At 45.5% G+C, this 26,036-nt stretch overlaps 1 protein-coding gene across 1 annotated transcript in view; it reads right to left on the minus strand.

Annotated features, from left to right (window-relative positions):
- BFSP1 (beaded filament structural protein 1) overlaps positions 1–10,709 on the minus strand; it is a 41,354-nt gene extending 30,645 nt beyond the window's left edge. The window contains exons 1-2 of the mRNA XM_004754220.3: positions 10,118–10,709; positions 3,803–3,863 (exon numbers count right to left, since the gene is read on the minus strand). Of these exons, the coding sequence (XP_004754277.2) occupies positions 3,803–3,863; positions 10,118–10,491 (435 nt within the window). The 5' untranslated portion in view covers positions 10,492–10,709. The remainder of the gene's footprint in view (positions 1–3,802; positions 3,864–10,117) is intronic.
- Positions 10,710–26,036: the final 15,327 nt, after the last annotated feature.

Here is a 26,036-nt window from a genome sequence, read left to right on the forward strand (position 1 = left end):
AGTTTTCTTAAGATAAGCAACACTGTGCATTATGGGGACAACTAACCTTATATACATAGATAGAAAATGAGTCCTAGAGGTTAGCCAAACCCAGATACTTAAAAGTCATCAAGAATTCTTACTGCATCAAGTCTTAAAATCTGCATAACTTCAGCCATAGCATGTAAGTGGTATGTTGAGGAATTATCTTGCATTGGCTTTTTTTTTTTTTTTTTTTTTTTTTTTTTTTTTTTTTTTGGCTTCTAAGAATACAAGAGCTCTGTTCTGAAGGTGTAATGACATGGGCAGTATTAACAGATGACAGTCTGGGGAAAGCAGCAGCAATCCCTCTTGTCAACATACACTGTGATATTTTCCAAGCACGGTTCAAAGACTGGGTCAATGGTTTCTCTTGTACCCCATTTTTCATGGCCATACCTAGGGATGAATCCCTTCCACAAGAGCCAAGGAAAGGGGCTCTGACACTGAGCTGATAGTCAAAACCAGGTTGATCTGATATAGGTAGACCCTCAAAGATCTGTGAACCAAAATCACAGCTACGACCAGCCAACAAGACGTGAATGTATTCTTCCATTTCTACCTTCTCACATGACCACCTCAATGGACAGAGAACATCTAGCCTTCCCCTGGCCAACCCCTTGAGTTCCCCTGAGGCAAGGACTGGGTACATGTTGTTTATTCCAAGAAGTTCTGGAAGGGAGGAAGTGATCCAGGGAAAGGAACAAAGGCAATGAAGGTGTCTAAGGGGCAGATTACCACTGTGGACGAGCACACCTCAGTAGTGCTGAGGACCATTTAAGAGACTGCAGAACTCACCTCTGAACTGTTGCTATGAGCTGTGGGGCAGCTGGGCACCTACTCCCACCCCTCAGCGGCTGAGGTTTGCTCCTGGGGTGCTAACGCCCACACTTCTGGACTGTGCCTCCAGCAGATCATGCATGTTCCCATGGCCAGAGACATGTAGGAAGTCACTAGTGTGTTCAGCATGTCTGTGTGACCTCACAGGATAGGGATGGAGCACCAACGTCAAGTGTGAAGCGCCATCTTGACCCCAAGACTCTGGCTTTGTGTCTGTCTCCTGAGAGACAGAGATTCCCTGAGTACCCTCGGGAGGCAGAGAATGAGTCAGGTACACAAAAGACTCCTGACCACACCTGCCAAGGGTGGGGTGTGGGGCTCGAAAGGCATTGACCCTCCCCAGCGTGAGCCTCCTCACTGGCAACAGAGGGGCTGGGCGAGGTCGTTTCTGAGGATGGAATAAATAACCACAAGACTGTGCCAAGGCTCGGGGCTGGTGTGTGGCCATCGTCACCTCCCTGCATCAAACACCGTGCTCATGATTTCTGCTACCACCGCACACCACCTGTATTTTTAGTCACCCATTATTTTTCTTCAAATTGATTCATTTTTACTTATATGCATTCAAAAAGGAACTTTTCGATGTCACCTGCTATCGAGAAGAGGTAATCATAAAAATAAATCCACAGCTGTTAGAAACTCATTCCTCCACACACCACCGAAAGTCCCCTCTCACTCCACCAGGGCCATGAATCCCACACTCTGGGGAAATGAAGCTGACGTCCCACACATAAAGTGCTCTGCAAGAATAATGGTGACAGGCAAGTCACAGACACTGCGCGTCACGCCATTCTTACTGGGCGCTTCGACAGACATCCACTCCTTGGTGGGGGCACTGTTACTGCTCTTACTTCAGCAACGGAAGCAGCCAAGCCTCAGAGAGATGAGGCAATTCACCCAAAGTCTCACAGATACTCGACAGCGGCATCAAGGGTCCTGTTATCAGGCTGCCCTCCCTTTTTGGACTGGACACTCGCTTGTGAGCAGAAGTGTCCTTCCCTGCCGTGCTGATGGCCTGCGCTGGCCCTGGCCCGAGCTGCTGGTAACATCTTTCCCCAGAACTTCTGTAATATTCTGATGGGACAGATACTCCAATGACCCACGCTATCTGTCCCAATACACACCAAAGGGAGGCCTTTCCCTTACCTGGCATTTTCTCTGATACCTTATTTTTCTACCCAAGAATAGGTATTGCTTTTGTAATAAGAGAACAACAACAGAAGGCTGGAGCTTGTTTTTAAACCCAGTGTTATTTTCCACCAAAGCTAAAAAGAGGGTCCATACTCTTTCTCCCTCCTCTCTGAAGAGTGGCAATGATGGGACTGCATGAGTGACAACGTTAGAAGTCAGTCCAGCGAGAGCCCCACTTGCAGTGAGGACAAATACTCACAAAGCAAAATGTGGCAGTGTTGGGAGGGGCTAACTGACACCTAAGTGAGGGGTGTCACCAGCCACCTGTGTCTCTGAAAGCAGTAGTCTGTGGATAAGGTGGCAGCCCCATCTGGCAGCGGGGATCCCCACCCAGAACGAGAATGGGGATGACCTGTAAGTATCAGCAGAACAGCTGGGTGATGTCTGATGCTAACAACACCCAAATCCCAGCTCAACCTTTAACAGGGTTGGGGCCTTCACAGTCCAACCCAATACAAGACCAATCAACAAGCCTGTGCACTGAAGGTTCTCCTAAGCTCACTCTCACCCCAAACCTTTGTGTTTCTATCTGGGGTGTTCACACGGTGGCTGGCCTGAGACAATCCCAGTTCCTGTTAGTTGACCTTGGTAATTATTGGCAGTACCTCCCTTCTTCACACAATGTCCTGTTCGGGCGATACATCATTTGCTCACACAAAGAAGGGCACAGAAGCATCACGTGGATGGTAACACAGACAAAGCAAAATTCAGTTTCCCTGGGTTATGGTTCTAACTTTCCTACTGGTTAGCAGACTAATCCTAGACAGCAGAGGCTGGACAAAGCTAGCAACTGGTAAACACCCTGAGCCAACCCGGACTGTCTGTAATGGCTGCCTGAAGCTCAACGTGGAGAATCCTAAGGCCACATCTAGGCACAGCAGGGAAAGGTGCTGTGTTTGCTCAGTAATTCTGATGAAGAATTATGGGTGTGGAAGGGAGGGAGAGGGGAAAAGGAACCTCACACCCTAAATAAGCAAAATTTCAATGAAACAATCTCTCTGGGTCTTTCTGCTTGGACATTTGAGCTCTGAAGTGTCAGCTATTTGCCATCCCTGGTTTCGTCCAACCTCTGAGATACCAAATTATTCCATCTGGGAGTCGAGGTCCCCTGGCTGAAGCAGAAACTCCAATCAGTTAGGATGATGATGAGCTTCTGAAGAAGGACATTCCCTGCAAAGGACAACCCCCCAGAACTCTCCAGGAGGGTCTCCAGCCAGAAGGTAAGAATCCCAGATGCCCCCCCCCCCCCAGGGCTACTCTCCAGGCTCCAAGAAGGGAGAGCTTAAAGAGAAACAGAAATTTCTTCCTCTGTTCTCTGAGAATTCTCTTGCACAAGAGCAATCTTGAAACTTTCAGCCAGCGGAGTGGAGATATCCTTGCTCCCAGTAACCACTGCCTAAAGCAAATTTCCTAAGTTTGGTGGGTTTGACACCAATACATCTGAATGGCACAACTGCAGCCAGTCACCAGAATGCAGCCATGTTTGAAGAGCCTAGCACAACCCATGAAGCTTAACAGTCTAGGGTTCTCTCGCGAGACCTCATGTGTTGTGGGAGAGGACAGGGTGTCTCGGGTGCGTGAGTTCACACAAAGATGTAGTTGAAAATTAGGAATCAAGAAAGAGAATGACAGAAAAAGAAATAGGTGAATCCTAAAAGGACACAGAGAGGAGGTGTGTGCTAGTCATTTCAGCCACTAAGTTCCATTCTCAAACTCAAGTCCGGACTCAAACTCAAGTCCATGCTCAGCTCACCTTGTTAAGCCGTTCCAGCATTTCTTTTAGGAGCAGTTGACACTCACATTCGTTTTCATACCTGCAAATGGGACACATAAGCAAACGTTGGACAGCTTCCGTGATTCCACACGTGATGATCACACAATCAGCGTCAAGCTTCATCTGAGATGAGTACTATGCTGTCTCTTTAAGGAGAGGTCCCCAAGGTTAAAATAATAGCTAATGCACTGCAGAGCCCATGGCTCCCCAACCTCTTCCACAGCCTGGCCCATGTGCAGAGGGCTGCGGTGGCCACCACATATGGGGTGACTGGGAACGGTGAACGTGACAGGAGTCCCCCAGCCAGGCAGCTCAAGGTTGAAGGAACTGTATCTTCACACACCCGTAACCCAAGCACAGCAGTGGCACAGAGGCTTCTCTGCATGACCTACAACAAACACCCTTAACCTGACCTCGTTTGAGTTGGCTAAATGGTTGTATTTACCTGCGTGTGTCAGTTTTTCTGGATTATGCCATATAATCCTTACAAAACCCTGGAAGAGAGCAGTTATCATTGTTTTCCACGTGAAAGATGGAAAATGGCCCTTGACCTCCAAGCAGCTGTTCCAAACACTTCTTCCCCACCTCTGTGTCCTCACCCCTACACACCAAAGCCCTGCTCTGGGCCAGTGGGCAGGGCGGGCTGGACAGGCCAGTGTCTGTGCCCCTGGGGCAGTCCTCAACCTCTGACAGAAGGTGAGTGGGTACATAAATACCGCGGTTCCTTCGCCCTCAGCTAGGACAGCTGAAGGGTTTCTCCACCTGGCAGGCTAGCTCCAGGAGCCCATGATGTTAACCTGTTGGATAATGCACTCGGTGTTTTCTGCCTTCCCCTCCTGCCTCCAGTCCTCACTCCCGAAACTTTCTTCTTCTTTTTTTTTTTAATATTTTATTTGTTTATTTGACAGAGAGAGATCACAAGTAGAGAGAGGCAGGCAGAGAGAGAGAGAGAGGGAAGCAGGCTCCCTGCTGAGCAGAGAGCCCAATGCAGAACTCGATCCCTAGACCCTGAGATCATGACCTGAGTCGAAGGCAGCAGCTTAACCCACTCAGCTACCCAGGCGCCCCCAAACTTTCTTCTTGAGGTCAACTTCCAAATAAGCTACTAGCCCTCAAACTCTTTGATCAGGCTCCGCTCCTGGAAGACTCCAAACTAAAAGAAAGCTGGAGTCAGGACTCACACTGGACTCTGACACCAAAAACTGTGCCCCTGGTAGCCACACCACGCTGCCTAGGTAGAGCAGAGAGATCCCCCCCAGATTTAAACATACGCAAAATTGATAAAGCAACAGATACTAGGAATGTGTGTAGCTTTCCTCCTAGTCATCTTCTTCCCTGGACTTATAGAAAATGATAGGGATCAAGGAGGGAGAGAAACCCCAGAAATCATTCTGTTCAGAGAGTTTCCCTCTAGGGGGAGTTTTATCCCCTTAAGAAAGACAAGGCTTGGGGCGCCTGGGTGGCTCAGTGGGTTAAAGTCTCTGCCTTCAGCTCAGGTCATGATCCCAGTGTCCTGGGATCGAGCCCCATATTGGGCTCTCTGCTCAGCAGGGAGCCTGCTTCCTCATCTCTCTCTGCCTGCCTCTCTGCTGACTTGTGCCCTCTGTCTGTCAAATAAATAAATAAAAAAATAAAAAAAAAAAAAAAAAAAAAGAAAGAAAGAAAGAAAAGAAAGACAGAAGGCCCTTTCCCAAATGACTCCCCCCTTGTTCCCTGTAAGCAGTCCCCAATATCCATCCCGGCCTTCTTCCAGGAGTCACAGCCCTTGATGTTTGGTGGGCACAGGGCTGCCTAAAGAGGAAACTACATTTCCCAGCCTCCCTTGCAGCTGGGTGTGCCCATGTGACTAAGTCTTCACCAGCAGGATGTAAGCATAAGTTTGCAAGCAGTCTCCAAATATCTTTGATAGGAGATGATGTAGGTGTGTCCTTCTGTATCCTTTCCTCCATCCTGCACCTGAAACAAATGCTGCTTCCCTGAAGCACAGGCAGAGCCTTCTGAGCCTCAAATACTACAGAGTGGTATGCTGAGCTGTAAAACCAGACCTGACACCAGAGAGAAATCCATCCTGGATAAGCCAATGTCACTTTGGAGTTTATGCCCTTTGTGGTTGAAACTAATCCTAATTAGCACTCCTCCCAACCCACAGAGCCTAGCTTTCAGGACCCTTGCACACCCCTGCCATGGACTCAAATCAAGTACTTAAAGTGATGCTGGGAACCCCTGCTGCTGTGTCCGCAGAACGAGAGAGTCCTAACTTCAGGGAAGAACAGTTAGGAATATGTGCACTGTGCACACTCCAGCTCTAAAGCCACCGAAGACACTCAGCTGTACCAGGAGGCAAAGCGCATCTGTACAGGCTTCACACTTCCTACTGTCGCACTCCGCAGGTTCTTTTGTGTGTGGCTCTAAAGGAGCCAGAAATTACTTTTTAATGGGTAATTAGATTTGAGAATAAACTGTTAACAAAATCCAAATTTTCCCATTCTGCTTTCCTCCTAGAAACATCGAAAAATTTCTGTAGCTTAAAAACATGTTGGATAAATGCAATAACATGTTATCGTGGGTACGTTCATGCTGTAAAGTCTAGATATTAAAGTGACTTTATTATGAAGACTTCACGATAAACTCATATATATTTTTTTTCACACAAGTGCATATATATATGAATGCATAAAGTGAAAAAAAACACTTTGCCTTCAATTATCTAATTGTTTTTTAGCAATTTGGACAATTGACTGTAGGCATCAATGTATTTTGATAGTTCCGTTTGTTTTTATTTCATTCTTGTTTTCTTTCTTTTTTTTTTTTTTAAGATTTTGTTTATTTATTTGACAGAGAGAAATCACAAGTAGATGGAGAGGCAGGCAGAGAGAGAGAGAGGGGGAAGCAGGCTCCCCGCTGAGCAGAGAGCCCGATGCGGGACTCGATCCCAGGACCCTGAGATCATGACCTGAGCCAAAGGCTTAACCCACTGAGCCACCCAGGCGCCCCTCATTCTTGTTTTCTTTAGTCTTTGTCTGATGTGCTGGAAACCTGACTTTGAAATTATTCAACTATCCAAGTAGAGAATGGGCTTACCAAGACTGCATATACCTTCCCACTTCTGCATTATTTTCACCTGGCTTTGGCTAGCCATCAGCTCACCTCTGGGATGTAAAACCACACTTGGTGTGTGTGTACTCATTCCTGTGAGTGGATATGATTTTTATAATCATTTTCAAATCCCAATACCTCAGTCAGAATATCAAAGTATTTTCAAGGGGGCAATGGAAGGGAATAAATTAATAAGAATTATTTAATCAATCACAGAGCCAGAAGGGACAACTCCATGATGGACACCTAACTCAGAACCAAGTGAAATCAGGAAAAGACCAGGAAAATTCAAATGGCCATTCCTTCAATGAGGGGCTCAAGGGAGTCATGACCACCCAGACAAATCACAGCAGACGGGGGCCTCATGATTAGGTAAAGACCATGTGGGGATCCAGGGTTTCCTGCTGGCCCATGGAGCTACCCTGGGTGTATGAACCAGTGTACGCTTCCCTTTGCTATAGAAAACATGCATTTCGTTTGAATGAGAACCTATCTTGGGTCTCGCTCTCCAGGAATCCAAGAATGGATCCTCTCCAAGACACAGTGTTCTAAAAAGTAGAGGGTGAGAAAACCCAGATTTAAGTCCGGCCACCCACTGGCCCTCCTGAAGCCTCAATTTTCCCATCAGGGGCTCTAACAGGTGGATTTCCAGATCCCTTCGTCCAGCTCCAAATCTGTTTCTATGGATCAAACCCGAAAACAGGACTGATAGGAATGAAATCAGCGAGGGCCACCTGGGTAGCTCAGTCAGTTAGGCATCTGCCCTCAGCTCAGGTCATGATCCCAGGGTCCTGGAATGCAGTCCTGCATCAGGCACCCTGCTCAGCAGGAAGCTTGCTTCTCCCTCTCCCTCTGCCCTTGCCGCCTCCTCTCCCCCTCCGCTCATGCTCTCTCTTTCTCTCAAATAAATAAATCTTAGAAAGAAAAGGAATGAAATCAATGAGCATGATCTGATAAACATGCTCAGTACACTTCGTTGAATAACCGACCCACCATTCAGCTTAAGAATGTGGGACTCATGGGGCGCCTGGGTGGCTCAGTAGGTTAAGCCTCTGCCTTTGGCTCAGGTCATGATCTCAGGGTCCTGGGATCGGGCCCCGCATGGGGCTTTCTGCTTGGCAGGAAGCCTGCTTCTCTCTCCGCCTCTGCCTGCTTGTGCGCTCGTGTGCATGCTCTCTCTCTCTCTCTTTCTCTCTCTCTGACAAATAAATAAAATCTTAAAAAAAAAAAAAAAAAAAAAGAGGGACGCCTGGGTGGCTCAGTTGGTTAAGCAGCTGCCTTCAGCTCAGGTCATAATCCCAGCGTCCTGGGATCGAGTCCCACATCCGGCTCCTTGCTCCACAGGGAGCCTGCCTAAAAAAAAAAAAAAAAAAAAAAAAAAAGAATGTGGGACTCAGACATACAGCACGTTTGGAAAAGACCCTCTGGGTACCCTAGACCAGGAGTCCCCAAACCTGAGTTTTCACTGAAATTACCAGTGAGCTCATAAAACTTAACATTTCTGGGCCTCTCCTGGGGTACAGGATTGGGCCTGGACATTTGTATTTTTAAATTAATTTAACTTGTTAAGTTAAAATAACTCCTAAATGAATAAATCTCTTCCATGGTTAGACGCATTTTTTAAATTACATTAAAAAAAAAAAAACTGTTCCATTAAAAGTCTCCCCTGCTCCCCTGCCCCAGTTCCCACTCCCTGGTCCTCCCCATGAAACCAGTCTCACTAGGTTTTTGCGCACATCTGCTTGTGTTCTCTTTTTCCTTATGCAACAAAAAAGTATACTCTTCTCCCTCTTCTTTTTAAAGCAAATGACAGTAACGCACTATTCCCTTGTTTTACAACTGCGTGGCATTCCATTGCATAAATGAAGCATAATTTGATAACCTATCTACCTACAAATAGGCATTTAGGTTCATTCCACACTTTTGCTATCTCAGATCACACTTCGATGAGGGCATGCCATTTTACACCTGCTGGAGCATCTAAGAATGAATTCCTTGAAGTGCCCCTACAGAATAAAAGAGCACGTGCATTTAACCTGGGAGGGCGGTGGCAAAATGCTGGCAAATTGCATCCTTTCTTCTTTTTAACAATTCCTCCGGTGATCTTATCATCTTACTCAGTCGGCTCTGGACCAAGGCTTCTGAAACTTCAAGCTTAACTCCATCTCTAACCATCTCCTGGGTGATGGCAATGTTGCCAGTCCACCGACCACACTTCAGGTAGCAAGATTCCGGAGCATATACACGTTGAAATAATGTCCAGGTATCAGCTATGATGCAGTAAAGATGATTAAGACTTCACATGCCCAGGACCCGAATTCCATCCCGGTGTAGCAATGCACTAGCTAAGTGACCTTGCCCCAAATTTTGACACTGTCTAAGCCTTTGTTTCCTCACCTGCAAAACAAATGCAGTACCCTCTATTCCAGGATAAGGCTGTGAGGACCAAATAACATGGATACATCTCAAAAACACTGTGCTGAGCAAAAGGATCCAGACATATTACCCCCATCTGTAAGATTCCACTTTTGTGAAATTCCAGAACACGCGAAATTAATCTATGGTGACAGTAATCAGAACACTGGGTGCCTCCGGGTTTTTTGTGGGGGAGGGGTGCAAGGTGACTGGGAAAGGACAGAAGGGAACTTTCTGGGGCGGTGGAAATACCCTGCTTGTTTGGATAGCTACATGGCTACATTGTCAAAACTTATTGAACTATGCACTTAACACCTGTGTATTTCTTTTTTAAGATTTTATTTATTTATTTGACAGACAGAGATCACAAGTAGGCAGAGAGGCAGGCAGAGCGAGAGGGGAGGAAGCAGGCTCCAACACCTGTGTATTTTTTAGAAAAGATTTTTTTATGTAATCTCTACGCCCAAGGCGGGGCCCGCACTTACAACCCCGAGATCAAGAGTGGCACACTCTACCAATTGAGCGCCAGGCGCCCCCCCAAACTGTGCATTTTATTGCATGTAAATTTGACCTAAATTTTAAAGCGTATTACAAGTAAATGAAACCGCGAAGTGCCAAACTGCGAAGGGAAGGGGTCCTAGGTAAGGGAGAGGCACCGCGCCCGCGCCCTCTGCGGGGACGAAGTTCTGGGTCGCAAGGCGTCCACCCACGCCCTGCCTCCGTTTCCATCCACTCCACCTCCACCCCTATCCCACGCCTCCCGAGCGCGCGGCCGCCGCTTACTTGCTGCGGAACTCGTCGAGCGCGCGCTGCGCCTCCGCGCCCTGGCGCTCCAGCCGCGTGCGCTCAGCCGCCAGGTCCCGGGTGCGCTGGCGGTTGCCCTCGACGTGGCGAGCCAAGGCGTCCTCCGCGCCGGCCAGCTCGCCCAGGCGCTGGAAGGCGTCCAGCTGCCGTCGGAGAACGGCGTGGCGCTGCTCGAGCGCGCGGGCCCGCTGGACGTGGGCGGCCACGCGCTCGCCGAGCCCCTGCAGCGCCGCCAGCCCCGGAGCTGCCGGCCGGCCCTCCACCAGGCTGTCGGGCTCGGCGGCGCGCGGCGCCTCTTCGGCGCGCTCGTACTGCTCCTTGCGGGTCTGGAAGACGTAGCTGCGCCGGTACATGGCTCCTGTGCAGGCGGGCGCGCGCGAAGCCGGCTCCCGGAGGCCGAGCGCCCAGGCGGCGGGCCGCTAAATAAACATCGGGGGCCGCCCCCGGCACGCTGCTGGGACGTTCCAGAGCTGATCATGGGTTGAGCTCAACACTGGGCCCAGCCTCTGGAAGAATAAAAGAGCAGCGGGCCTGCTTTTGTCCGCCGGATTAGCGGACCGTACAGCCCTAGGGGTTGGAAGGTTTATTGGGCAATGAGGTTTTTTGTTCTGTGATTGTTAAAGCCGGTTGCTTTATGATTGAATGGAGGGTCAAGAGGACAAGAGAGGCAGGACTGCTTCCTCTGGGGATTGTGAAGGAAGCCCAAGGGAGCTTGTTAAACTTAGACTGGCTCAAAAACCCAAGGACCTCTCTCTTTGTCTCCTCTCTTTTCGTCAAAGTCTCAAGGTCTCAACTGCAGACCATTTTAACAATACCATTTTTTCCTGTTTACTTAAGCAGTTCTTTTGCATAATCACAACATGACATTTAGGAAGCCTCCTTTTGTTAGGGATTCTCAACCACGGATGCAAAATAAATGGCCCATTCCAACAAAACTCTGATGGGTGCTGCAAGCAAGTTCTTACAAACACCTATGTATATTTGTGGGAAAACATTCTTTGTACAATAACTTAAGAAACAGAAGCACAGTTATCATTATGATATTGCCCTAGTTCTTGTAGGTCCTGACATCTTTTCTGGAGTTGGAGGGAAAGTAGAGCCCCATCAGGATATCCACATAATTGATTATTTGACTAAAGAAAAAATCCTTACAACCTAAAAGATTGAAGAAATTGGCCATCTCCCAATTACAGAATATGAAAGAGGTTTTTGTTTTTGTTGTTTTGTTTTGTTTTGTTTACCACTGTGTTTCATTTTAGTTTGTATGAGGGAAATAGCAAAGCTAGGCTTTAACAAATTTAAAAGTTGTGGGTGTTGAAAGAAACTAGTAGCATTTGATGTAAATGTTCCTAAGTATAAATATTTTGTCATATCTCCAATTTAAAAATGATTATCAAAACAGCTGTTGTCCTAAAAATAAGGATTAGCAGTACCATATAAATAACAAGTATATAGATTGTACAGAATTATGTAATTATACTAAAAATTAAAGTCATAGTTATCAAAGATCAAAAAATGACACAGATCTTTGATGGGTTTATTTCTCCAAAAAGACTGTAAGATAATGGAATGAATTCAGTCTACAGTGAATCCAAGGTAAGGTCCAAAGTTGTGGTAATGGTATGATTGTTGTCATATTTTCTTTTAAAAATAGATTTGAGGGGCGCTGGGGTGGCTCACTGGGTTAAAGCCTCTGCCTTCGGCTTGGGTCATGATCCCAGGGTTCTGGGATAGAACCCTGCATGGGGCTCTCTGCTCAGCAGGGAGGCTGCTTCCTCCTCTCTCTCTGCTTCTCTGTCTACTTGTGATCTCCGTCTGTCAAATAAATAAATAAAATCTTTAAAAAAATAGATTTGAAAATAGATTTTATGACCAAATCAAGGAGAGCCACATGAGTATTTTTTGTAGATACACATATATCCTGCTGATGACATGGTGAATTGGTTTCAGGCTTCCTAGAGAGCAAAACCAAAGCAGAATAGAGATTATAAAAGCATTCATTTCCTTTGACATCATGTATCAGTCAGCTATTGCTACAGAACAAACTGACCCCAAAATTGGCATACAAGAAGAAATATCTAGCAATAAATAGACTCCCAGGTCTGCAAGTCATCAGGATACCTTCTCCTTCAAGCTCCAGGCCTTCTAATCAGGTGGGACAGCTCTGCTGCAAATGACTCTCACCCTCCTAGAACTAGCAATGACAAAAGGCCAAGAGTGAGCCCCCCCAATCTCATTCCAAGCCTTTGTTTTCATCGTGTCCATTAACAACATCCCATTTGTCAAAGCAAATCCCATGGCTACAGCCAAAGTCAAGGGACATGGAAGAGGCATGGCCCACCCCAAGGCCATGGCAAGGGTATGGGTGTGTAACTATCACACTGGAGTGAAGAATTGGGACCAGCAACCCAGTCTACCACACACAGTAATCCCATTTGAAAAATAGATATTCCAGGAACATAACAAAGGAAAAAATATTATTTCAGTGATCCAATGGAACAAACAGAAAATATCGACTCACAAAGCATAGTTTCAGGGAGATGAATATTGAGCAAGGTCAAATCCCTACCATCAAGGAGCAGGGAGACAAATTCCTGCTCAACTAATTAAGACCCAAGGAAATCCGAAGTAAGTTCTAAAACAGAGATCTTACCAAAATGCTGTGAACCTAAGAATCAGCAGTAACTAGTGTGGGTAGATAGAGAAGCTAGAATTTCAGACAGAGCAGCATAAACAACTGGTGTGAGGTGAGTGGAGTGAGCCCTGTGCTCCCTGAATATAGTGAGCTCGAGCTGCAGAGAGCCTGGCGAGAAGGCTCCCAGAAAGGAAAGTTCTAAGGAAGGGCTGGGCTTCCCATTTGTTGCAGCGGCTGGAACATGGGCATCGATCCACTCCTTCATCCGTGCCCTACCAAAAATGGCAGCAAAGAATTTATTTTTAGATTAAAACTCCACAAAAATAAGGATGAAAAGATCACACTGGACAGGATGTGCCAACAAATTTTCAGAAGGCTAAACAGAGAGATTAGTGGCAACTGACATAGCAGAGTGAAGAAAGCTGAAACCTACATGCCACTGAGGGGACTGGGAAAGAAAAACAAGCTCATTCAGGCAACAGACGCTTAGGAATTGGATGTACCAGATAGGGCAGAAGCCGGGTTGGTGGGGGGCAGGGCGGTGAAGTGTAGAGCTGAAAAACCGGAAGTTTAGCCCAGGGTATAAGGAACAGTTAGAATTTCAAGTCTCCAACCCCATTCCTGCACAGCTAGGCAACTACCCCACCCCCGGGTATGACAGGAGACAGGGAGTTACTCTTTGATGAATTTGAAGAAGAGAGGTCTTGAGTTCAAGGTCACCAGCTAAGGACAAGATAAGATCACACGGGGGGGGGGGGGCGTTAAAAGAGCAGATGTCTCCATTTACCGTTTCACTTCCAGGGTGCTGGTCACCAGGCATATATTTGCTCAAGCAGGAGATTTGGGATTATTCTGTGGAGAAACTGAGTGACTTCAGAGAAAAAGATCACCAGAAATTGAATTTAGAATGTTGACTGTTTGGCTTTTGGTCTGAACATGGAATATGGTTGTATGGTCCAAGGTAATTCGAACCCAACCCACAGATCATCAGAGTATTTGATCTTATTGTTTATTTATTTATTTGTCAGAGAGAATGAGACAGAGTGTTGGGCAGAGGGAAAAGCAGGCTCCCCATTGAGCAAGAAGCCTAATGCAGGACTCCTTTCCAGGACACTGGGATCATAACCCAAGCCAAAGTCAGATGATTAACCCAAATGAGACACTCAGGCATCCCAGATTAAGACCTACTTTATAGTGAACTTTTACTTGTTACAGCATAGTATTTTTTTTATTTCTATTTTATTTATTTGACAGAGATCACAAGTAGTCAGAGAGGCAGGCAGAGAGAGAGAGGAGGAAGCAGGCTCCCTGCTGAGTAGAGAGCCCAATGCGGGACTCCATCCCAGAACCCTGAAATCATGACCTGAGCCCGAAGGCAGAGGCTCAACCCACTGAGCCACCCAGGTGCCTCACAGCATAGCATTTTTAAGTCTCTCTCTCTCTCACTTAGATTTTTGTTTTTGAAAGTTAGTATTTTTCCCCAAAAGTATAGATTCTCTAGGTTTGTATAACTTGCATTGTCCTGTATCAGCGCAATGGTACTATCAAGATATCCTGTGCCCATGGGCGCCTGGGTGGCTCAGTGGATTAAGCCGCTGCCTTTGGTTCAGGTCATGATCTCAGGGTCCTGGGATGGAGCCCCACATCAGGCTCTCTCCTCAGCAGGGAGCCTGATTCCCTTCCTCTCTGCCTGCTTCTCTGCCTACTTGTGATCTCTATCAAATAAATAAATAAAAATTCTTTGAAAAAAAAAAAAGTCTTTAAAAAAAGAATCCTGCTCCCATCTATTGATACTATTAAAAATGTAAATTTTTTTAAAGATTTTATTTATTTATTTCAGAGAAAGAGAGATCCCAAGTAAGCAGAAAGGCAGGCAGAGAGAGAAGGGGAAGCAGGCTCCCTGCCAAACAGAGAGCCCAATGTGGGGCTCGATCCCAGGACCCTGAGACCATGACCTGAGTCAAAGGCAGAGGTTTAACCCACTGAGCCACCCAGGTGCCCCAAAAATGTAAATATTTCTTATTGGAATTTTACTATAAGTATTAGGGGTTTCCTCTCCTATGAGAAAAGAAAATAAGTTGGTGTAGCTAGTTGCTTCTGTGGGACATTTGGCTGGTTTGCGACTTTAGAACTTGCTGTTTGACTCCTACTTTTTATTTTATTTTTAAAGATTTTATTTATTTATTTATTTGACAGAGACAGCGAGAGAAAGAGAGCGCAAGCAGGGGGAGCAGCCGAGGGAGAAGCAGGTTCTCCACTGAGCAGGGAGCCAGATGTGGGGCTTGATCCCAGGACCCTGGGATCATGACCTGAGCTGCAGGCAGACATTTAACGACAGAGCCACCCAGGCACCCCTGACTTCAACTTTTTTTTTTTTTAAGATTTTATTTATTTGTCAGAGAGAGAGAGGGAGAGAGAGCGAGCACAGGCAGACAGAATGGCAGGCAGAGGCAGAGGCAGAGGGAGAAGCAGGCTCCCTGCTGAGCAAGGAGCTCGATGTGGGACTTGATCCCAGGACGCTGGGATCATGACCTGAGCCGAAGGCAGCTGCACAACCAACTGAGCCACCCAGGCGTCCCCTCCCGCCCAGACTTCAACTTTTTTTTTTTTTTTTAAAGATTTTATTTATTTATTTGACAGAGAAATCACAAGTAGGCAGAAAGGCAGGCAGAGAGAGAGAGAGAGGAGGAAGCAGGCTCCCTGCTGAGCAGAGAGCCCGATGCGGGACTCGATCCCATGACCCTGAGATCATGACCTGAGCCAAAGGCAGCGGCTTAACCACTGAGCCACCCAGGCGCCCCAGACTTCAACTTTTTAACTGGCCATAAAATACGACAACCACAGCTGGATTTCTCCTCTTTTCAGTTATTTTAGTTTGAGTTCCCCCAAAGGAAAGCCTAAAATGAGTTCAAGTGTAGCTTATTTGGAAGGTGATTCCAGGAAGCACCTGTGGGGGGGTAAGAGGGAGATGTGGAAAGCAAAGTAGGGTTTGTGTTAACAAGCAAGTCACCAAGGTGGGGAAATACAGTTTAGTGGCTGGAGACTCTGGGAGGTAGCTCAGAACTAGCATCTCAGAGCTACCCACCCTAAGGTGAAAGAGCTGGAGATTTACCCACCAACTCCCATGGGCTGGGCACAGGGCACTCTTGGCCTGCCACAGACTGGGATGGCCTGATGAGCCTCTGGGGGAAAAAGCTCTAGCTGCTGGTGGTGGGAAGATGCACCAGCAAGCACAAAAGTGCCTGGGTGCTCAGGGATGTAGTCAGGGCGTCAATAGCAGCTCCTAGGACAGTCCCCCTTTAAATGAACAGCAGTGCCCGTTGCTCTTACCAGACCCTGTATGATTCCTACATTTCCTGGACTCACTTTTTCCCATTGAAACAGAGATAGAAACAGATAAGAATCTATACATTATACACTTCTACAGGCTTCACAGAAGAAACAAATTACCCATATATGCTAATGTTATCCTACTTGTTAAAATCAATAGAAACTAAAAATCTGTTACATTCATTCTGCTTTTGTTTTATAAACATTTGAGGGATATTTTGCATTAGTTTGCCTTTTGATCAAGATCATAAATACCATCTTTTATAGGTTCAACTTATGTTATATAATCGTTATCTTCACTCTAGTGACTTTTATGTGCACAGTACGCCAACATGGTCAGCCGGAGTCTCACTGATGCACTTCTTTGTCCTTCTAATGCTCTTGAAAGCATCCTTGATTTCTAGAAATGAGATATTCAAGAGAGATAGTCTGCTCTTTTTATGCCCCAACCCATGGAATCAATTTCCATCAAAGAAGTTCTGTTTACTTTAGCTAAAGAACTGATTTTGAGTGCACTATCTGGGCACTAGGGATGCATATACAAGTTGGTGGTAGGTAAGTGTCCTGTGTTCTTGCTGCCATGTAGCCACTTTTCAAAGAGATGGAGAGCTGGGGCACCTGGATGTCTCAGTCAGTTAGGCATCTGACTCTTGATCTCAGCTCAGGTCTCGATCTCAGGGTCATGAGTGTGAGCTCTGCATTGGGTTTCACACTGGGCATAGAGCCTACTTAAAATTAAAAAATAACAGATTAGGGGCACCTGGGTGGCTCAGCGGGTTAAACCGCTGCCTTTGGCTCAGGTCATGAACTCCGAGTCCTCAGATCGAGCCCCGCATCGGGCTCTCTGTTCAGCGGGGAGCCTGCTTCCTCCTCTCTCTCTGCCTGCCTCTCTGCCTGCTTGTGATCTCTCTCAATAAATCTCTATCAAATAAATAAATAAAATCTTTAAAAAAAACAGATTAAAAATGTAAGATACGAGGAGTAGATCTGGAGAGTTCTCATCACGAAGAAAAAAACACTTTTTTTGTAACAATATGAAATGATGGATCTTTAAACTTATTGTGGTAATCATTTCACAATGTGTGTAAGGTTATTATGCTGTACACCTTAAATTACACAGTGTTGTGTGTCAATTGTATCTCACTAAAACTGGAAAGAATTAAAACTGAACAAATCAAAGGGGTGGAACTAGTATATATAGGAATTTATGCCAGTTATTGAAATCTATTGATTTACTATACTCTACTTTTCTTATATTATGCGGCTTCATTGGCTACGAAGGTTTTCTTCTAGTCTAAAATCTCCAAGGGAAAAAATGAAACTGAAAAATTAACTGATTCATTTTAGTATGCAGAAAAGAGGGGTTTTTGTTTTTGTTTTTGTTTTAAGATTTTGTTTATTTGACAGAGAAACAGCAAGAGAGGAAACACAAGCAGGGGAAGTGGGAGAGAAAGAAACAGGCTTCCCGCTGATCAGGGAACCCAATGCGGGGCTCAATCCCAGGACCCTGGGATCATGACCTGAGCTGAAGGCAGACACCTAATAACTGAGCCACCCAGGTGCCCCACAGAAATGAGTTTTAAAGGAAGTTATATATTTCTCTTGAAAAGTTTGAGATTAATGACAAGGGTCTAGACAAGTAAGCAAACAAAAAACAATGCAATTAATAACTCTAGGAAAAACAAAAAATTGAGGAGGAAATGCAACATAAGTAAAGTATCCTTTTTGACTCAGTGAAAAAAACATGTATACACAGTCTTATTGATGAAACACTCATTATTGATTATCTGAAACTTCTGATATAAATAATTAGAAGAATGGGGAGGTGGTGAGAAGGGTATATGTGTAAGAAGATTCATCATCTTTCATAGGGGAAAAAGGTAATACATAAAATCTGTAATTGATAAACCAAGAAATAACAGGATTAGCTTATTAAAGAATACAGAGTTATAGAATATTTAATATAGATTAAATACCAGGGGTTAAAAATGTACATACCTTTAACATATAACTTACCACTTTGTACTTTGTGCTTACCTTCATAACCTCAGCTCAAGTCCACGTCTCCTGCTAGCATCTGAGCTACTTAAAAGCAGGTGGCATGTGTGAATCACCCTATCTCCTAGCACTTGATTTGTGCCTGGCTCATAATAGGGGTTCAGATTGTTTCAGTGAATTTAATGGGAAAGTGCAGAGGGATAGAGTAGAGCAGAGAGGGGAGGAATAGGACAGAAAGAAACCCTTTTTCATTATAAAAATTAAAATTTGTAGCATTACTAGACTTTAAAAATATGTTTCTATATTAGTTTGATTACAAATATTAAGATTAGGGGCACCTGGGTGGCTCAGTAGGTTAAGCCTCTGCCTTCGGTTCAGGTCATGATCTCAGGGTCCTGGGATGGAGCCATGCATTGGGTTCTCTGCTCAGCAGGTAGACTGCTTCCCCCTCTCTCTCTGCCTGCCTCTCTGCCTACTTGTGATCTCTGTCTGTCAAACAAATAAATAAAATATTTTTAAAATATATTAAAATTTAAAAAAAAATTTTTTGGGGGGTTGGTGATTCACCCCATATAGGCTAGTTTCTACTGGAATAACAAACAAACAACAAGGTTTATTTATCCCTTATGGTACATGCTTATCCAAGGAAAGTCCTCTAGGACCTCTGCTTCATATTATCCTCTCTCCAGCATACAGGCTATCAGAGCTGCCACCATCTGAAACATTGCAGATCATCACAAAGGAAAAGTGGTTGCACTGCGGCTTGTCAACTTTCCACCCCATCCCATCAAACAGGCAAAAGTAAGTCATAGAACCCCACCTAGCATCATGTACTCTAAGAAATGCAATCCTGCCATGTGCCTGGAAGGAGCAAGAGTGGCCGTATTTGTCAACATTCCTCATGACTACCCACTCGTGGGTAGTAGGAATGGAGATCATATGCATGAGAAAGAAACAATTGCTGAATGAATTTGTTAATTCAAGAGATTTTCGGGATAGATTCCACAGGCCTTGATGAATGATCAGCTATGGAAGAGGTATACTAAATGCAGCTGAATGGCACTAGTTTGGGTCTGGGGCTGGGAAACCGGTATCGTTAGTGTCAGAAAGCCCTGAGGTTAGGTTAGGTTCTGGCCCCACCACTTTGGCAGGTGACTTAACCAATCAGGTTCTAGCATGGACACTGTGAAATGGGAATAATCACTTACGTGAAAAGGGTCGTGATACTTTCCAGCTTACCTAAGATGATCCACGTTTATGCCTCTGTCTCAGTGCAAGAATAAGCAGCACCCTCTTTTACTCTCAAGAGTTTCTTGGTTTGTCTGGGGCTATAACCTCTCTTATGCTGGCCCTCATGACCCACTGAGCCTGAATCTAACCATAAGGAAATATCCACACAAATCCAAAATAAGAAACATTCTACTAATAAAATAGAAGACCATAATATTCTTTCAAAATGCTAATATCACAAAAGAAAAAGAGAAGGGGTGCCTGGGTGGCTCAGTCCTTAGGCGTCTGCCTTTGGCTCAGGTAATGATCCCAGGGTCCCGGGGTTGAGCACTGCGTCAGGCTCCCTGCTCAATGGGAAGCCTGCTTCTTCCTCTCCCACTCCCCCTGCTTGTGTTCCCTCTCTCACTTGCCTTTTAGCCAATTTCATACCCTCCAGTTTTGAGCCTTTCTTCCAGTTTGGATACAGCCTCTGTTTACTCTGGGCTTTTTCCAGACAGGAAGGATAGTGGAAAGCAGTCTGTGAATGCTGGGTCTCTGCTGATTTCTAGTTTCGTGGCCTTGAATAATTCAGTTAACCTGCTTTCTAGAACGATGGACTTAGAAGACTCTCTAAGATCTCCCTCCTCCTTGTTAGGGGCTGAATGGTATCCTCTACCATTCACGTTTTGGTCCTGATCCCCAGGGCCTCAGAATGACACTATATTTGGAGAGAGGGCCTTTAAAGAGGTAAATAAGGTAAAATGAGGTCATACGAGTGGGCCCTAATCCAATGTGATTGGTGTCCTTATAAGAAGAGTAGATTAGGACACAGACACACACGGAGGGAAGACACGCCCGGACCCAGGGAGATGGTAGCCATCTGCGAGCCAAGGAGAGAGGCCTCGGGAGAAGTATTCTGCCAACACTTCCATCTCAGACTTCTAGACTCCAGAACTGTAAGGAAAAAAATCTTTGCTGTTTAAACCACCCAATCCGTGCTGCTTTGTTATGGCCGACCTAGCAAACTGATAGACTGCTCTAACATTCTCATGTTCTGCTTGCTCTCCTTTTATAGGCCATCCTTTCCCCAGGGTATATAACCGTCCGCCACAAGAGGGCCATGCTGCCCTAAGAGTGAACACTCTGCCCACTCCTACCACCAGGCCCTTGCTCCCCCCACCCCCAGGGTGGTTGCTGATCGCAGAGGGGCAGATGGAGGCCCAGATGTACAGCTTGAAGGCTTTCCACAAAACTGGATCAACTCAAAACACAAGCCATCCTGGAAAGGTTCATTTCAAGTAGAGTGGCCAGCAACCCCAAGGGAAAGGAAAGACCCCTGCTTCCCCAACCCCTGCTCCCTTAGACCAGCAGTCAGCCCCTGGTCTCTAATGAATGCTTAACTGCCCTGTAAGTGATGAGTCTGCGTGAAGAGTGACTACAGGTGGAGAAATACTCGGAAGCAAGACTCCCTGTCCAACTGCACAAGCGTGGTTGACTCTGAAGACTTCTGGGAAAATAAAGCCATGAATTCAAACACTATCAAAAGCAGGAGGGCACTAAGCACCAGCCTGCTTTTCTTAGGGTCCAGCCCAGAAACGGAAGCAAACGTCTGTTGGACGACGGATGTGTTCCTTGCATTTTTTTGATGGATGGGTACCAACACGAGGCATGACAAATAATTTGCAGTCCAGGGTCCTGAATAGTATTCCAAGTTAGAAAAGAAAAAAAAAAGCTATAAAGGAATATTAGTGTGATGACTGATGAAATTTAGATATGGAATATGAATCAGATAATAATCTAAGCGTTAAAATGCCTGTTTTGGGTAATTATACTATGGCGTACAAGAAAATGACCTTTGTTCTTAGGAAATACATGCTAGGTTAAGGAATAATGAGGCTCAATGTCCAATTTACCCTTATCTGGTCAGAAAACATCAATATATATGCTTATATCAAACACACACATATATAAATAAATACACAGAATAATAAAGCAAATGGAGAAAAATGTAAATAATTGGTGGGTTTGGGTAAGGGGTATATGGAAATATCCCTGTACTTTTCCAGCAACGTTTCTATAAATTTGAAATTATAACAAAAGAAAACCACTGCCCCCCCCAATCCTAAACACTTCTGGGAAAACTGCTGAGAATAGATGTTTCTTAATGATAGCAAGAAAGTGCAAAAATGTTCCTTTGATCTACCAGAGAGGGTCTCAGCAATCAGGATTTCACTGATGACTGTGGTAGGGGTTCAACATCACTAATAATGAGGGGCTTTTGAAACGTATCTGGACTTAACCTTCTGGAGCACCAGACAATGGAGCACAACCTTGGCATGTCCTGGAGACATTGTTATACCTACCCATCCATCATCACTCTGGTTATGCCTGAAAAGTGGCCATGAACTCAGGGATGCAGAAATGAGTGATTGTCCCATCTGGCATCATCCTGAGGACCAAGTCTGGAGAAATCTCTTTTCACCGTTATGATTTTGAAAGACCCTTCCCCCAAATATCAATGAATTAACTGCTCTTTTGCTTTTCTGTAACCGCTTGGCTCCCTCAATACAATGATAGTTGGTAGTTTCATAATAGCTGTTTCTTAGCAAGATATGGCACTCCCTGCAAATAGCTTTCTCGTAAGATATGGCCTGATACCTGACCACATAGGCAGGGGGCCGCATAGTCAAGTTAGTCAGTAGGCAGGGGGCTGCATAGTCACGTAGACAGGATGTTTTTCTGCTGAGTCACAAGGTCTAACTTCCCCTCTTTGTTTCCCTTTCCCGCCTTTTTCTTTGCGCGCGGGTCTCCCAAAGCCAATCCGCTGACACCAAGTATGCCTTTTTCAAATGTTCAAATTGTCAGCCAATCAGCTCCGTCCCATCCAAAACTTGTTTGTACCTGTCTATAAAAACCCTGCACCACCCCAGCCTGGGGTGCTCAGCTAGCAGGAGCTGCTGACCACCCACAGGCGCCCGCGCTACAATAAAGAACCTCTTGCTGTTTGCATCCTGTGGCAGTGTTGAATTCTTGGGTAAGGGGATCCGCTGGTCTTTCAATTTCTCATGGATTTAAATCTAGTCATGCTACTCGTATTTCTGCTTGGTGATTCTCTTTAAGATATCATTAAACAAGACCTACCACATCTCCGAAGCTGAGTCAGCCTCCATCTGAACCACAGCCCCTTTTCTTCTGGGACTAAATTGTCAAGTAGTCTGATGTATCATCAAGTCACAGTTGGCCAACTGGCATTCCCCCCTGTGCCCTAAAAGACCTGGTTTGTACACTTAGGAAATGGATACCAAGGAATTAGGTATCCATATCCATGAAGGCATTTCTTTTCTTTTTTTTTTTTTTTTTAAGATTTTATTTATTTATTTATTTGACAGAGAGAGATCACAAGTAGGCAGGCAGAGAGAGAGAGAGAGAGAAGGAAGCAGGTTCCCTGCTGAGCAGAGAGCCCGATGTGGAACTCGATCCCAGGACCCTGAGATCATGACCCGAACCGAAGGCAGCGGCTTAACCCACTGAGCCACCCAGGCACCCTCCATGAAGGCATTTCTGATAAAAATATACATGCAATATATATGCAGATTTAAACATACATCTGGTATGTCGTGTTTATAGGGTAGTATGGACTTCCTATAGGTGTAAGTGGAACTGAATAAGCTATTTTATAAGAGAAGTTCTACCTTCCCAAGTTGGCCAACTTCTTACTTTGAGCTGAAATTGGGAGGGATGATATTCCAATCTGTTTAAGCCACTATTTTCACATTCTGCACACAGTTTCAAAGTAAGGGAGTCTAAGACCACATATGTTAAGCCCTAACCCTGAACTTGATGAGGAAACAGAAGGCTGGCTGAAGACAAAGCATAAGCAGACACCTTGCAACCCACCCCCCCCACTCCTGGGCGGGACAAGCCTGACATTCTTCTAAGAATCTCCCAAGGACCTTAATGTTAATGCCTTGCTAGAGGAGAAAAACAACCTTAACTTGACAATGGTAAGGCCTCCATTATCTTGTAGGTGGTCTTTAGCATATGAAAAGTCTTTTAAAACCTCCCTTTTTCCTTACTTCCCCCAACTCCTTAGTATATAATCAGCCACTCCTCACAATGGGGGTGGTATGTGGGTGGTGTGAAGCAGTGGGGTAACATCTCTTTCTGCCACCTGTCCTGTCCCTGTGCTTTAATAAGCCACCATTTTGCACCAAAGATGGCTCAACAATTTTTTCTTGGCCTTTGGCTTGGAACCCTAAGGTTGTCTTTCCTACACCAGACTTCAAGACTTAAATTCCATGTGAAGTTTTCCCATGAAATTTGTAACGATAGCCAGTTTGAGTAAGATTGCCATGATTTGGCAGCCATATGAGTCTGACCAATATTCAAGTAACTAGCTATTGCAACCATCTGACTTAACTAGTTCATTTGGAAAAGGACTATAATTGTATGAATATTATCCTACTACTTCATTCTATTTCTTCATACCATTTGCTCATGGTTGATACCTATGGACTCCTTTAAGGACCTATTTAGAAACTGTCCCCGCTCCCCTTCCCCCAGGGGATTTACTTGGAGACAAGTCCCAGAAACCAGCTTCAGGTAACAAAGCCCAGATACAATGGAGGTCAGGCCAGGTGGAGACATAGATCAGTGGGGGGGAATGCATACTGTCTCCCAAGAAGTATGGGCCTCGCCCTTTGGGAGACTTTTGAGCACCAATCCCAAGCAAGGTATAATAGGCTGGTTCAAATGTCTACTAGGGTAAATTGTAATTCAGTTGGTCACCTAGCATCACTGGAGTTTCCTGTGTGTGTTACAATCTCATTGGCCACCTGTGCATGGCCAGGCCCGACCGCATGGCCTTTGCCCTTAAAAGCTAGTCTGTGAAACAGAGAAGGGTCGCCCTTTCTTGTAAGAGGTGCGACCCCGAACGTTCGGTTAGATTCTTGATGCTTGGCATGAAATAAAGCTTTGCTTGACCTTCGCTTTGTATCAGTCACACTCCTTTAATCACGGACCCATTATTGAGGCATACCACTCCCACCCCTTTATCTACTATTTTTGTCTTCTGACTTTTCTTCTCACCCAGGAGATACCATCCTTTTCATTAGTCTGTGCCTCTTGGTTTGGATACCAATATCTTCCTTGTTCTTTTGCACCCTCCACCCATCAGCATATTAATTTATGAAGATGACCATTGAGAAAGGTCTTCAGTTCTACATATCGGATCCCCCACTACCACCACCACCCAAGAGGCTTAGCCAAGATGCTCTCCTGGCTAAGGCCCCACCTCCCCACTATCCCAGCAGATGGGCTCCTATGATTGCTCTAACTAGCCTGGAGCTCTCCTCTGAAGGCTGGACAGATGTTGTAAGGACCTATTTAGAAACTGTCCCTGCTCCCCTTCCCCCAGGGGATTTACTTGGAGACAAGTCCCAGAAACCAGCTTCAGGTAACAAAGCCCAGATACAAAGGTGGGTCAGGCCAGGTGGAGACATCAGATCAGTGGGGGGATGCATACTGTCTCCCTAGCTACCAAGGAGTATGGGCCCGCCCTTTGGGAGACTTTTGGGCACCAATCCCAAGCAAGGTGTAATAGGCTGGTTCAAAAGTCTACTAGGGTAAATTGTAACTCAATTGGTCACCTAGCATCACTGGAGTTTCCTGTGTGTGTTACAATCTCATTGGCCACCTGTGCATGGCCAGGCCCAACTGCATGGCCTTTGCCCTTAAAAGCTAGTCTGTGAAACAGAGAAGGGTCGCCCTCTCTTGTAAGAGGTGCATCTCCGAACGTTCGGTTAGATTCTTGATGCTTGGGGCTAAATAAAGCTTTGCTTGATCTTCACTTTGTATCAGTCTCACTCCTTTAATCACGGACCCATTATTGGGGCATAACAATGTCACTGCTGTTCATTCTGCCAGTGGCCACCCTCCACATAGGATCAGTCCCCAGATCCATCCTCTATCCTTCCTCAGGCTGCTGGAAACTCTAAAAGGCAAGGCCGTCCCAGATGGCATCACCTGCCTCCCGTGCCCTACGGTTTCCTGTAGGGTTTGGCAAATGGGGGTCAGTGTTAGGAAATCAGACAGACTCCCTTCCTGCTTCCCTCTCTCCTCTAAGCAAAATCACCCCTTCCTGGCATCTCTTGCTCCTTTCGGCCTGGGGTAGTACGAGCTTCCTGCTGTTGCTAGTTCTGGGCCTTCCACCATGCTTTGAGGATTCCCTTAACCCTGTTCACAACTCGGGAAGTTGTCCCTTCATTAAATTCTTTACAGTTGAACTCTTTGTTTGGACCATTTATTTCCGGCTAGATACAGAAGAACCCTGAAATATGCAGTATCTCATTCATCAACTGGTAAAGCTTCTGAAACAATGTAGATACCTGATAAAATGAATTCAACAACAAATGAAGCTTAGATGGAACTTTGAAATCAAGACCAAGTTTTTCAATGTGGGGAAGTCCATCTTGAAACTTTCAAAGGAGGAAGCTGGGTCTTGCTCGGCCAGAGATGAAGCATGAAAAGTCTTCTCAACAGCTCTCCCAGAGGCTTGAATTTCTTTATTTTTCTTTTTTTTAAATATTTTTAAAATTTATTTGACAGAGAGAAATCACAACTAGGCAGAGAGGCAGGCAGAGAGAGAGGAGGAAGCAGGCTCCCTCGATGCAGGGCTTGATCCCAGGACCCTGGGATCATGACCCAATCCAAAGGAAGAGGCCCTAA

This window comes from Mustela putorius, unplaced genomic scaffold (assembly GCF_011764305.1).
Source record: "Mustela putorius furo isolate JIRA1106 unplaced genomic scaffold, ASM1176430v1.1 tig00000253_pilon_pilon_pilon, whole genome shotgun sequence".
Taxonomy (NCBI): Eukaryota; Metazoa; Chordata; class Mammalia; order Carnivora; family Mustelidae; genus Mustela; species Mustela putorius.